The 13,911-nt window shown below is 46.9% G+C and overlaps 1 protein-coding gene across 7 annotated transcripts in view; it reads right to left on the minus strand.

Moving 5' to 3' along the window:
• Positions 1–13,911, minus strand: part of GPA33 (glycoprotein A33) — a 102,943-nt gene that overhangs the window by 6,287 nt on the left and 82,745 nt on the right. For 6 of the 7 annotated variants that reach the window (XM_039521094.1, XM_039521090.1, XM_039521091.1 and 3 more), the window contains 3 exons: positions 4,066–4,217; positions 3,296–3,503; positions 2,611–2,769 (listed from right to left, as the gene is read on the minus strand). In XM_039521094.1, the coding sequence (XP_039377028.1) occupies positions 2,611–2,769; positions 3,296–3,503; positions 4,066–4,077 (379 nt within the window). In that variant the 5' untranslated portion in view covers positions 4,078–4,217. Of the gene's footprint in view, positions 1–2,610; positions 2,770–3,295; positions 3,504–4,065; positions 4,218–11,986; positions 12,253–13,911 lie in introns of those variants that run through there. The other variant, XM_039521088.1, reaches the window with a different exon arrangement.

The following is a 13,911-nucleotide window of genomic DNA, read 5'->3' on the forward strand; positions in this document are numbered from 1 at the left end:
TTAGTGTGACGTTATTGATATAAATGGGGACCATATAGAACATGGGTTGCAACCAAGGTCCTGTAGTGGCACCAAATCCTAAGTAAAGGGGGTCATATAAGGTGTCTAAGACCAGGTTATGGGTTGCTGGTTATAATTATGCTGTCTGTATGTCTGTATCATTGTTAGTTGAAGTTATGAATGTTGGCTCCATGCTGTCAGTATTTCAAGTTTGTGCTGTGCTTCTGGGGGAAGCCTCCCAGAGGAGCTGGTGTTAGCTCTGCCTAGCCTATTTGATGGCCCATTAAGGACCATTAAGGACACAATGGACCCATGGAGAGAAGGCAGACACGCCTTGTGACTCAGCAAAGTATGCAGGGACTGGCTCATGTGACTCCAGGCTCCATTTTGCTGTAAAATTCCACAGTGAAGACAAAGGGATTCTTACACCTGGAAAAGTCTATATAAGCCTAATGCCTCATCTCCATCTTGTCTTCAATCCTGCTTCTGACCTCTGGAGGGACTTTGCTACAAACTGAAGCTTTACACAAGGGACTGAAGGACCCATCCCAGTGGGGGATGTTCTCCAGAGACTTAATCTAAACCTGCAGTTTACTCCAGCACTGCTGCAAGCCTGAACTAAGAACTTTGCCATTACTGTATGTAATTGATTGCATTTAACCAATTCTACCTCTCTTCTCTACCTTTTTCCCTTTGTAAATAAACCTTTAGATTTTAGATTCTAAAGGATTGGCAACAGCGTGATTTGTGGGTAAGATCTGATGTGTATATTGACCTGGGTCTGGGGCTTGGTCCTTTGGGATCGAGGGAACCTTTTTCTTTTATTGGGGTGTTGGTTTTCATACCCATTTATCCCCAGGACGAGTGCACTGGTGGTGATACTGGGAGACTGGAGTGTCTAAGGAAATTGCTTGTGTGACTTGTGGTTAGCCAGTGGGGTGAGACCAAAGTCCCTTTTGTCTGGCTGGTTTGGTTTGCCTTAGAGGTGGAAAAACCCCAGCCTAGGGCTGTAACTGCCCTGTTTAAGCAATTGGTCCTGATTTGGCACTCTCAGTTGGGTCCCGCCAGAACAGCTCCGTCACAGTTAGTGAACTACTTTACGTGCTAACATGGGTCAAAAACAAACAAAAACTATCTGGGTTTTAGAATGTAGTGGTTTCTTGAAAGTTTCAGACAAACAAACCCGAACAGAGAGTCAGGTTTACCCCAATATTTACCCAGAAAACTGAACTTAATTTTACTGCACTGATTTTACCTGTTTTCAATTTTTTATAATAAGCACTGATAAATTCCTAGGAAATTTTAAACATCTGTAAATAGATATCCTGCCCTACGAGCCAAGTTGGAAAGATGCAGGGCAGATGAGAAAAACAGGAATGGATGGATACCAAGGAAATTCCACATACCCTGCAGCATTACCCCAACACACATATTCCAGCAGCTCACGGACACGGCTACCCTGACAGTCCCACTCTTTTTATAGCCTCCTACTGTCGGCCCTAAATCCCAGAGGGAGAAATTCCATGTGCACCCTTAATGGACAGCATTTCCCTGAAAATCAGTATCAAATGCAAGGAGGCTAGAACAAACTCCTGCCCTGGGGGGAGGAGAATAATGAAGGCAGAAAAGTTCAGAGTGGTCTGTTCTTTTAGGAAAATACGTTGTAGTAGCTAAGATGAAAGCTACCATGTCTGAGGCCGGGGCACCACCCAGTGGCCAGTCAAGTGAATAAGAGATTCCATGTGGATTTTTTCCTTGGTATTAACTCAAGCAATTTTCAGAGAGTAACATGTGAGTGCCCCTCCCAGCTAGGATCATATTCAGCGCATCTGTGCACCTACACCACAGCACTGGATCTGAAACCATGACTGGCAGGTTGAAACACAGAAGCACTCTCCATTGTGGAGCTGGTCAAGAAACACACGGCAGTTTCTGGCAATAACGCCTAAGGGCCTGTTATACACTACTCTCTCTTGCTGGCTGACTGCATGTGAAAGACTGCTGCACCCCTATCTCCTTTAGAGACATCCCTCCCTGCTCCCACTTCTCAGGAGCTTAACAACTCCTTTTGTTCTGACACTATTTTAAAATAAAGTGACTATCATGCTAGTGACAGTTACTGTCCTGACAGCCTCCATCCCACCCATTCTCAGCCATGACCTGGGCGGTTATATCTCAGAGTGGAAAAGTTCAGCCTCCATGGCCAGTTTGTTCCTTGGCCTCGCTCCTGTTAGCGTCAATAAGCTGATTAGTGTTAATTGTGGCAAGGTATAGATGGGTCCACTAAGAGAAATTGCCTTGGGCGGGGGAGACTGTGTGAAATACTTTGCTGGTTACAAATGGTCATTAGGAAGTAATTACTTTGGTTGGCTCTTGGCTGGGCTTGAATCAGTGACCTAGCAGTGAAAGCATCGCTGCCCATTGCTGCTCCAGACAGCCACCCAGGTACTCACAGGTGTTTCTCACCCTAGGAGGATAACCTTTTAAAGTCCTATTTTGTTAAAGGACCTTCTCAGAAGGCCTAAATGCCCTGTTAATCCTCAATCCAAAATGTTTCAACTCCCAAACTGCAGCGAGTACCGTGGCCTGGCCTCCTCGCGTCTCACGTACCTGATGCTGACACCAGCGGTCGGGGCTGGTTCAGTACGCTGAAGCTTTGCCAGGTATACTCAGGTTTTGGAGACCCCAGTTGAGAGTTGCAGGTCAGGTTGATGGTCTGTCCGTATTCCGGTGTCCCTATGACTTTACACTCTGGCTTGGATGGAGCCACTAGAGGCAAAGAAGGGAGAATGGCCTAAGCAGATGTAGTGTGGCACAGTTATACAGAGAGGTCTGCTGAGATTTCTTTCTATGAATCCCTGCAATCCATCTTCTGCAGCTGTGTGTTTTCCTCCCAGCCAGGAACTGGTCTCTCTCATACCATTTTCTTGCAAGAATTAGAATGAATTTTGGCCTCTCCCACTGCTTTTTACCCTTTGCCCTTCCCTCCCACATCCACCCAAGTTCAGGAGTTAATCATAAGATGTTTGGACATTTATGTTACTTCCCCTCCACCATCATCAAAGGATAACCTACCCATGGGGTACAGCATATGTGCATGATGGGGATGGCTTATGCTTTCTTCTGAAATATCTGGCATTGGCTCTCTCTCTCTTATTGCTGTGAAACATTGGATCAGTGCTAACTGAGATGACAGAGTACTCCCACCAACATCGCTTCCTGCTTGTTGCGTAGTGCTGTCTGTCACTGAGCTGGGGCATTGAATCTGTACTAGCTCAGGGGGTAGAGTGCTTACCAAGGACCAAAAGATCTATCTTTGCAGAGACACTGGGGAGATCCTCACGCACTTGGACAGTGCACCTGTAAGTTCCGTTGTCTGCCATGGTCACTCCACGGATGGTGATGCTGACATCTGTGTCTGGAGTGCTAGGGAATTGCAGACGGCCTTCGTAACTCTGGCTAGAGTACACAAGGCCATCAAAATACTTTGTGACAACAAGTTCCTGTAATAGAGAAGGGGACATCAAACAGCAAGCTTATTTTCTGCTATGTGTCCTCAAGCTAACACCACAGACTGGTACATTCTAAGAGAAGCAGGAACTGGAAAAAAGCAGAGGGACTACCCTTCCCTAGTCTCCTAGAGATACCCTCATATCCTGTTCCCTAGAGGCCAAGGAGAATGCCTGGAGACTTTCATCTCCATATCCTGCAGGAGCCTCTTCACCTCCCCCTACCCCTCAACATACTGGGACAAAGAAGAGTCTCATAGTTCCCTGAAGGCCATTTAAATCCCCCCGAGGCTACAAAGATCCTTTCATGCTCCTTCCCCACAATCCTTCAGCGGTCCAGGAGAAATATGGAGACCCATTTGCTTGCCTGTGGTCACACAATGAGTGTCTGGCAGAGTCAGGATGACAACCAAGCCCTCAACCCCTGGTCTCTTGAGTCCAAAGAGAGCCCAGAAGGCCTCTTCACCCTCCACCACAGATTAAAGAGCGGCCTGAGGCCCCTTGATATCCACATCTCCGTCATCCCCAATACGCTCTCATGCATCTCATGATTTACCTCCTGAGGCATTTTGCTCCAGGTAATGAAGTCTGCGTTGCTGGTGGTAGCAGAGGTCTGGAATTCACATGGGAGGGTGGCGTTAGTCCCTTGTGCTACCTTTACTTCCTTGACGCGTGTGTTCACAATGAGGGCCTGGGCAGTCACCAGAACTACAGAGAGAGAGACAAAAAACAAACAAATGTGGTCAATCTCCCCCATCAGAGAAATGCTTCTCTTGGTACTAAGGAGGGACCTGCACTCAACCAGGGTAGATTGGGCCCTACTCCTGGGTATCATATGAGTCTTCAGTGTACCGTCTCTGTCTGCTTGAGACTGGGTGGGGAGTGTGTCTTCCTCTCTGTCTGCACAGCACTGAGCACACGGGCAACTCCCAATCAATATAATGAATCGTGCTCCAGAGGCTGGGCCTTATTTCTACACCTTCTCTTCTGAAGAGTCCTTCTGTGGACTAGGTCTTCTCCCAAGCAGCAGTCCTCAATAGCCTGACCCAAGCCTAAGTCGCCAAAGCTAGTATTACTGCAAAAACACATCCCAAACCCGCACGTGGCTGTGCCATGGGGAAACGATCAGACCAGGGGGAAGTGGCTGGCTGGTATTCTGGAGGGGCTGGTCCAGAGTTGCTGTTGTTTGGCTGCCTTACCTGTCCATTTCCAAACCTTGTCATGTTTGCATTCCTTGTAAACTGAACCTTAGCAGTGAATTCTGGGGTCTGTATGTTAGCTTTGGGGACAAAGACCATGTTCTTGTGATATTCCCCCCTCTGAAGTTACTGATAGCAACCTTAACTCCCCTTAAACCCAGCTTTGTGTCTGGGTTAATTCCCAGAGTGGGTTCCCCATCATCAGTTTATCAGACCTCAGGCTCTCATTCCCCAGTGGTTGGTTTAGATAATCCCACAGGATTTCCTTGGAAATCCTAGGGGGTAGATCCCAGGTGTACTATTTCCCCAGGGGTTAGTTAAGTTAGCTGCAGTATGGATATCCCATGGTATAAGCAACTGGATGCGCATTCCTGGGAGTTATCCAGTATAGAGAATCTGTGATTGATGGGTAGGTAAGGCGAGAGTTTGAGGCTAGAGAATATGCTCCAGGATATCAGAGCAGGAGCTTGATTTGCAATCAGAGCTGTTTCCCCATGTCCACCCTTCCCCTCAGTCCCCCACCAGATTTGATTTTCCCTGTTAGTGCAATGCTTAAACGAGCAGCAGTAATGTTCAGTTGTGCTTATTATAGGGAGGGGAGAGCAGATTTGGGTAAATGAGAACCAGTCCAAGCCCTGACATGGAAACCCCTTTTTCAGGTGCAAAAAATAATAATAATAATAATAATAAAATAAAGTCCTTATCCACATCCACCCACCACCACCTTCCCAGTCACTACAATCATGAACCTTCACGCCCTTCCTGAAGCACCAGCAGATCCTACATGGGATGTGGTGGTGGGGCTCAACATCATCTTGGCTGGGTCACACAGCTACTCCCTTTTACCCGGGGGCTGCTCTGGAGTGACTTCATGCCATGCTTACAGGGGAAGCCTCAGTGCATATCAGATCATTCCTTCCTCCTCTGCAAGAACCACAGGGAGAGATCCCATGTCCCCTGGGGTTCCCAGACTTGTAACATGCACTATGATGCCCCGCACAGGGGAAACCCTGGAATAGTAGTGGGGCTCAGGCATGAGAGGGGGAGTGCAGACCCAACAGCAGGCCAGCTGCCTGAGGAGATGGGTGGGGAAACACTGGCCGTCCTCCTGTACTGAAGTACTTGCTTCAGACTTTAAGGAGGGTGGTGAGGGGGTGGAGGAGGAGGAGGAGGGTAGCTGAAGGTTGCAGAAGGGAGGGGCCTTTCCTGTGGTTTGGTGAAGTAGCTACATTACGGATTTTTTGTAATGCTGTGTCTGCTGAGCACAAAACCATGCCACTCTGGTCAAAACTGAACTCTCTCCAGAGCACAATGCAGGGGTCTTGGATATGGAGGCCTCGTTCTGTTTTACACTCAGTTCTCCATGACCTTTGTGTCCCCAGGAAGCTGTGTTTTAAAACACCTGCTTTGTTCTGCATAGTTCTGGTTTGTTGGGTTTGTTGTTTTTTTTTTTTTTATGGCACCACTGAGTCATTAGAGGAGAGAAGGAATGAGATCGAAACCAGAATCTGACTACCTCACCTTAGCATGCGAGAGGCGCAGAGGCACTCCCAGTGTAGAGGCAGGCTCCCTTCAGGAACAGGGTGAAAAGGGACAGTGACATAGGCTAGTGAAGGGCTGTGCTGTCACAGAGCATGGGCGGGGGATAGTGAAGAGCTGTGCCTTCCCAGAGTGCCAGGACGGTCACTTGGTGGTTGAGATGCAGTGCAGGAGAGACAGCTCTGGGTTCTGTCTCAGACCATGCCTACACTATGGGCTCTGCAATGGCACAGCTGCAATGCTACAGCTGTGCCATTGTAGCACCATAGTGTAGATGCTTCCTACAGTGACAGAAGGGTTTTTGCATCAATGTAGGTAATCCACCTCGCCGAGTGGCAATAAGATAGGTCTTCCATCAGTTTAGCTGCATCCTCACTGGGGATTAGGTCAGATTAACTACAGCACTTGGGGGTGTGAATTTTTCACACCCCTCAGTGACATAGATAGGTCAATCTGAATTTTAAGTGCAGGTTAGGGCTGAGTCACATCCCTGCTACTTATGTCAGACCTTCAGATTAGTCCCACAAGTAAATTTAATGCATGGGATAGAGAGACGGCAAAGCTAATTTCTCCTTGTGATGAGCTGTATAGACTCCATCCAGGGGTTGGTGAGTTGAGGGTTAACACGTGCTCCCAAAGCTGAAGAAAGACCATACCTGCCTGCCCTAAGTGCAGGGATGTCATGAGGAAAGTGAGGCCGGGACCCGTTATGATGAGTTAGGTAAAGGCCTGCAGGATACTAGGGACATGCCGTGGATAGACAGGAATAGCTGTCTGGGAGACATTTCCTCTCTGAGAGGCAGCAGCAATGGCAAAGTCTGGGAAAGCCCTGTCAAATGGACTCCCCCTTTGACTGTACATAGCTCTCCTCTTTGGTTCAGCTCACACCCTCCTCTCTGTCACTCACTCCTGATAGACCTTCTTTAGAAGAAACCATCCCTCTAGACTCTGTCGTGGAAAAATTGACCACGCCTTTGATTTTGGGTCAGACACACTGAGGCACCTTTATTATAGTACAAGCATGCATGCAGGGAGAGGCCATGTTTCACAATTATCAGTAGGCGTTGGTTCCCCTTTCTCCTGTTGGCCTTTTGATTATGCCATACCAGCTATCCTATGTCTTAATATCAAGCTGACCTATAATGGCCTAATGTTAATTATGCTCAGCTAATTCAACTTGGGGCAAGTGGGACACAGTCTGGGGCAAGTGGGACCCCGTAAAATCCCTAACAACTCGGACCTTCCCTATGCAGGGCCGGCTCCAGACCCCAGCGCGCCAAGCGTGTGCTTGGGGCAGCATTTTGCCGGCAGGGCGGCAGGCGGCTCCGGCGGACCTTCCGCAGCCATGCCTGCGGGAGGTCCACCAGAGCCGCGGGACCAGCGGAACCTCCGCAGGCACGTCTGCAAGAGGTCCCCCGGAGCCGCGGGACCGGCGACCGCCAGAGCACGCCCCGCGGCGCGCCGCCCTGCTTGGGGCAGCGGGATTCCTAGAGCCACCCCTGTCCCTATGAAATGACCTGTGTGACTGGAGTCCCAGTGTGTCCTCTATCCCTTAGGGTCACTGCAATGGAGAGTTTGACCCTGGGTCACTCCTGCTTTGCAAGCACCTTCTCCTGCTACCTGGCAGGCACCCCCCTACCCAGCACCTTCTGAACCAGCCTGACATATATTTACAAGAAGTGTAAGAAGTTGTGAGTTACTTGGCTTTTCCCTCCTCTCTCCTGCTGCTGCTCCTGCTCTTCTCACCCCTTCCATCAGCAGAATAAATAGTGAGGAAAGGAAGGCTGGTGGCTAGAGCAGAGAACAATCAGGACTCCCGGGCTCTGTTCCCAGCTCTGTCACTGACTTCTTGTATGAATTTGGGTAAGTCACTTAGCATTTCTATGCCTGTGTCTCCATCTGTAAAATGGGAGTGATGCTCCCTTCCCATACAGTGGGATTCATTCATTCATAGCTGAGAGCCTCAGAAGGAAGGTGATCTAGTAGGGCAAAGTATTTTTATTATTACTTTATTGCAGCTGCCACCCGCATGTTAGCTGCTATGAGGCACCTCGTACAACAGCACTGTGTACATGACACCAGAGCTGGCTCTGCCCATCCTTTCAATCTTTCACTCCTTGCACATACACACACACACAAAGACATTGGCTTGCTTTGTGTGGCTAGGAAGAGTCCCTCCCTCCTCTCCAGAAGCATGAGCAGTATCTTGACTCTCCCAGGAAACACCTGCAGTGTCCCCAATGGTTTCTGGTAGAACAGGTTATTCTTACTCCACTGTCACTCCTCAGAAACTGGTTCCACCCGGCTAGGGTTCACCAACAGGTCATTCACCCAACCCCCAGAGAGAGAAAGAGAGATGGCCCAACCCCAGGCACTCACAGCTATTCCTCACCCTCCCACCAATGCCAAAGTTCTCATTTACTGCAGGTTTTTAAAAACACTTATCAGTTCAGAGTTGCAAAGGTGCCAAACCAAACCCCACACGTAGCAGAAGCAGCCAGTAATAAGACAGCTGTATGTCACTCTGAAGGATTGTTCTAATTTGCCTGGCACCCCCATGCAAAGGGCTGATCTCTCTGGTGCCCTCTCACTTATTTCCTGCATCTTTAGTCTGATTGTTTGACTGGCTCATAATCCAGTTTTTCAATGGAAAATAAAGACTGCCCACTACATATCCTCTGGTTCTCTGAATCTCTGTTTAATTACATCCGGTCCCGGTTTCCTTCCCCCTCGAGTCACCAGCACTTTTAATGGGGTAGTCCGTTCAGCAATGGGGTGCAGGGCCGGGAGATATTTTCTGTCACCAAACAGCTTAGCTAGTTAAAAACAGGTGGCATGTCCAAAATCAGGTTTTTTTGGATGGGAAACTGAACCTGTTTTAAATCCAACTAAAGGGAGAGAGGCCTTAAAATCCAATCAAACTCAGAGGGGAAATAGCCTATAATATTGATAAAGAGACATTGTCAACAGGCTTTAAACCCTAGATTTAGATTTTGTTCTGACATAGAAATGCTGTTTATCAATTTTTTAAATAAATCACTGAAAAGACCTCTCCTCCCCCCACCCCTCTTCAAGATAACTCCCCCACTCCTTGCAGTACTGGAAATGCAGCAGAGAAACCAGAAAGTCTCAGTGACTTGTTTACTTCCACTGGCAACATTGAATGAATGGTAAGTGGCATAGAAACAGAACAAAGGGTGAAAAGCTAATGAGATTGTAAAAGTTCTTTCTGTTTTAATCATCTCAGGTGTCATTAGTGATAGGGTTAAGAACATTTTTGCAAAGAAAATCTGAGTAGGAGAGTGATAATGTTCCTTTGTTTCCTTACTGAGCGCTTGTCTAACACTCCAGCCACTGTACATTTTTTTACAAACAACCCTTGGAAACATTCAGGTACATCCATCTACAAAAGAAACTACCAGCCCAGCAGAAACAAAATTCCATCCCTCCCGCAACCATCCGTGCCCTGTGTGATGATCTCTTTAAAACATCTTGCATCAAATGGAACTAACAAATAGGACAAAATGTGGAGCTACTCTAGCTGCATACATCCAACCAAAGCTTACATAATTGCAAAGAAAACACTACTCTTATCACCTTGAAATAGAATGAGCTGGCAGACTCTTCTAAGAAACGCTCCTGTACCACAGAACTCCATTCAGTGTAACTACTATTTTCATACCTGATAATTTCCTTTCCTGCCCCTCACCCTTATCTGTCTGCAGTATCCACCCACTATCTTTACTTAGATTATCTATTATCTTTATTCAGATTGTAAGCTCCGTGGGGCAGGAATTGTCTGTTATATGTTTGTAAAGTGGAGATAGATGGAGGCACAGTGGAGTCTTGGCCTCTAAGTGCTACTGCAGTACAAATAAATAATAATAAATAAAATGCTGGAGATGAGCCCATCTTGCAAAATTTGAATCTGAACTCTCCCAAAGTTTGGACCTAGCGTTTTCTTTAGAGACTGTCTATACTACTGTGTATGGGCCTGAGTCCTCTCTTGGTTATGCTGCACCATTCTTGCCTTCAACAATCTCTTCCAAAATCTCTCCCACTCCACTGTTTTAATAATGGCATTAAAAGACATGGCCTATACTCAGCCCAAATGGCCCTGTTTATTATTAGAGAGACAAGGTGGGTGAAGCAATATCTTTATTGGACCAACTAATCTTGGTGAAAGAGACAAGTTTTTGAGCTTACACAGAGCTCTTCTTTGGGTCTGACCTGAAGAAGACCTGAAGAAGAGCTCTGTGTATGTTCAAAACCCGTCTCTTTCACCAACAGAAGTCGTCCCAGTAAAAGATATTACCTCACCTACATGGTCTCTCTAATTTCCTGGGACCAACAAGTCTACAACTACACTCAGGGCCAGTGCAAGGAAGTTTTGCGCCCTAGGCGAAACTTCCACCTTGAGCCTCCCCCCAGCCCTGTGGCAGCTCCCCACCCACCCTCTCCACCCTGAGGCACCGCCCCCATGGCAGCTCCCTCCTCTGCCCTGAGGCGCCCCCGCAGCAGCTCCCCCCACACCGGGAGCCGTGCGGCACCTCCCCACCCCAGCTCATCTCTGCTCCACCTCCTCCCCGAGCACGCCGCCCCCGCTTTAATTCTCCTCCCAGGCTTGCAGCGCCAAACAGCTGATTGGTGCTGCAAGCCTGGGAGGCTGGAGAAGTGGAGCAGTGATCGTGCGCTCGGGGAGGAACGCTGTAAAAAAAATTGGGGGCACTGCTTTTTGGCGCCCCCAAATCTTGGCGTCCTAGGCAACCGCCTAGTTCGCCTTATTGGTAGCACCGGCCCTGACTACACTGCGAACAACCTGTCCATCATTCCAGCCCCTGGCAAAGGGTGCAAGGTGTGTCACTAAAAAGAGAGACAAAGTTCCTGTTCCAAACAGCGTTAGATCTTGAATCACTCATGACACAAGAGGTGAGGGTGCGAACAAATAGCAGGGGAATGGTCTGGGATGGGGTAAAACAGTAAGTAATCAATAAGTAAGTAATCAATAAGATCAGCCAGTGACTCAGTCTGTGCCCACTTCTTGAGGAACACAGTTTTTGTAATTCCATTGTACAGTATTAAATACAAATTCCCGTCTCTCAGGTTTCACGAAAGAAGTGAGATTTTTCAGAGGGGTTTGAGTGAGGCAGAGGGAGTGGCAGAGAGTGTTCTATGCCTAGGCTGGCATGGGAAAAAGGCACAGTGATATTTGTGTGAGGAAACAAAGGCAGGTCAAGGCTGGTGTCACTGGCAGAGTGGGCTGTACAGGGGGGAATGAGAGGGCAGAGGATCAGAGAAGTGGGCAGAGGCTCTTGACTATAAAAGCAAGGACAAGCAATTTGATTTATAGATTTTGGCAGGTCTGTACTTTGGGTCCGAAACGGCTACATACAGTGTAGATAGTAGAAGCTAAGGACTTTCCCCCTTTGAATTCTAGGGACAAAGGATATACAATATCTATGGAAACCATTCTAAATTGGTTTAAAAAATGTTTGCCACCATGATACAAAACTCCATTCCCTTTCTGTCCCTGAAATTGCAGAGACTTCTGGAGTTACCTGTGAGTCCCGACACTGTAGCATGGAGGCATTATCACTGTACCTACCATCTCATAAACAGGCTAAGATTTGTACTAAACAAAGGACATTGACACATAGGAATGGCTGGGATATTTGCCTGTGTAACATTCACCTCCCTCCAGTCTCCACCCATCCCCTGTAGTACCAAAACAGTACTCACCCACACTCAACATGAACAGCTGAGATCCCTTCGTAGCTCTCATGGTCTCTCCTTATCCTCCGTACAGAGTATTTCCCTGTAGGATTGCTCAGTAGCTGAATTATTGTAGTTAATGGGCTAACAGGGCAGCCTCACGGTTGTAGCTTGGATTCACTTCCCCAATCCTTTTTCACTTGCTCTTTCGATTCTGCTCATCTTCCCCACCCTTCAGCTAGATTGACAAACTAGTTCACTACTAGAGAGAGAACTCTCTTGCTGTTCTCTACCCGAGGGAAGCTGCTGTATGTTATGAACTTGCCCTACCCTCTCAGGCAAATAAACCACCTTTCCTGGTCTCTGCTGATTGATAGGTACACAAAGGAAATGACGAGTTAATCCAAAGGGCCAGGTAAAAGTGCACACAAGAGCGCACTTAGAGCGATCTGTACAGTGACAAATAACCATGGCAGATAAAAACAGATTAATTTAAAAAATTAACCCTTTTTATTGTATTACTGTTTAATTTACATTAGACATTTCTTTAAACCAAATATTTTTCATTTAAATTAAATACATTTTTATTTTAAAAAATAAATTATTTAAATTTAAAATTATGGCAGATATGTTCTGTCCTAAATTTATGATAATCTATTAATTTCAATTATGTAAAAAATAATATTCTAGTAGTACATACTTGTTGCTGAAATTTTAAAGAAAGTCAAACCATTGAACCATTGGAAATCACTGGCTGAGCACCTGGAACTAGACTTTGTTGAAGTGCTATGCCAGCTTTTGACAGCAGTATCCTCTTCTGCAGGTGCAGAGAGAACGTTTGTTTTCTTCATTTCAGTTTATTCAGCTAGTTCAGTTCAGTTATTAGTCCATTCAAAGTTAAGCTACTAGTTGGAAGTTGAACAAGCTGGGAAGTTTTTTTACTCTTCTAATTGATTCATAAAATTGAGGTATGAGAGGATGAGATCTACCACCTCCAAAATCTAGAAGGACATCATGACCAGAAACAGAAACAATCAGTTCAATTCACTAACTACAAATAATACTTCCCTTGTTTAATAAATCAGTTAGTTTTAAATGCAAAACTGGTTTTGATTAACTTACTTTTTTCTTATATATCCTAGTTTTATTTAACTGATAAAAAGTTTAAAATGCTGTTTGTGTGCATTTTTAATTGAATTCCAATTTCCAGCCAAATGCAGCTTGACACAAATCACAAGCAAAAAATTAATAATCATTCAGTAAATAAGAAACATTTCATAATTTTCTAAAAGGTAAAAATTAAGAATCTGAATAAACATAATTTGAGCTCTATAACTGCTTAAATACATGTGTATAAATAGAGTGTCATCCTGGTTAGCCAGAAAGAAGTACCAAATTTAGTGTAAAGGCTACAGTTAGTTGCAAATCAACCTACTACCTGGGGATGTAGAGGTTCCATTGGGCTGGTTTGTGTGCGTCTAGGCAGTGTTTCTCAAATGCAGCCACCGTGGCCGCATGCAGCCCCCAGGGGCTTTTCTTGCAGCCACAGCCTCCTGGGCTGTGATCGAGGGGGAATGGGGGGCAGCAAAGCAGTGGCTCCTTCCCCAGGGCTGCTTGCAGGGGTTGGTCCCTACCCCATCCAGAGCCACATACACTTTAGGAGCAGGCAACGAGTGTGAGTTCCCCACCTTCACAGGTGCAGTGGGGCTCGGGCTTCAGGCTTCTGGGGTGGTGGGTGGCAGGCTCTGGCCACATGGCAGCGGGCTGTGTCCTCCAGCTGCAGGGTTTTGGGCTCCATCCCTGGACTCACCCTCCCACCACCATCACCTCAACCCCCGCTGCCTCCTCCAGCCCCCTCTTGCCTCTGGTCCCCCTGCCTTCTTACCTACCTCCTCATCCAGGGCTTAATTTGTCTCCCAGCATGCCAGGGCTGAGTAAGTCTGCTGTGAAAA

The sequence above is a fragment of the Mauremys reevesii genome, linkage group 1 (genome assembly GCF_016161935.1).
Source record: "Mauremys reevesii isolate NIE-2019 linkage group 1, ASM1616193v1, whole genome shotgun sequence".
NCBI classification, from domain to species: Eukaryota; Metazoa; Chordata; order Testudines; family Geoemydidae; genus Mauremys; species Mauremys reevesii.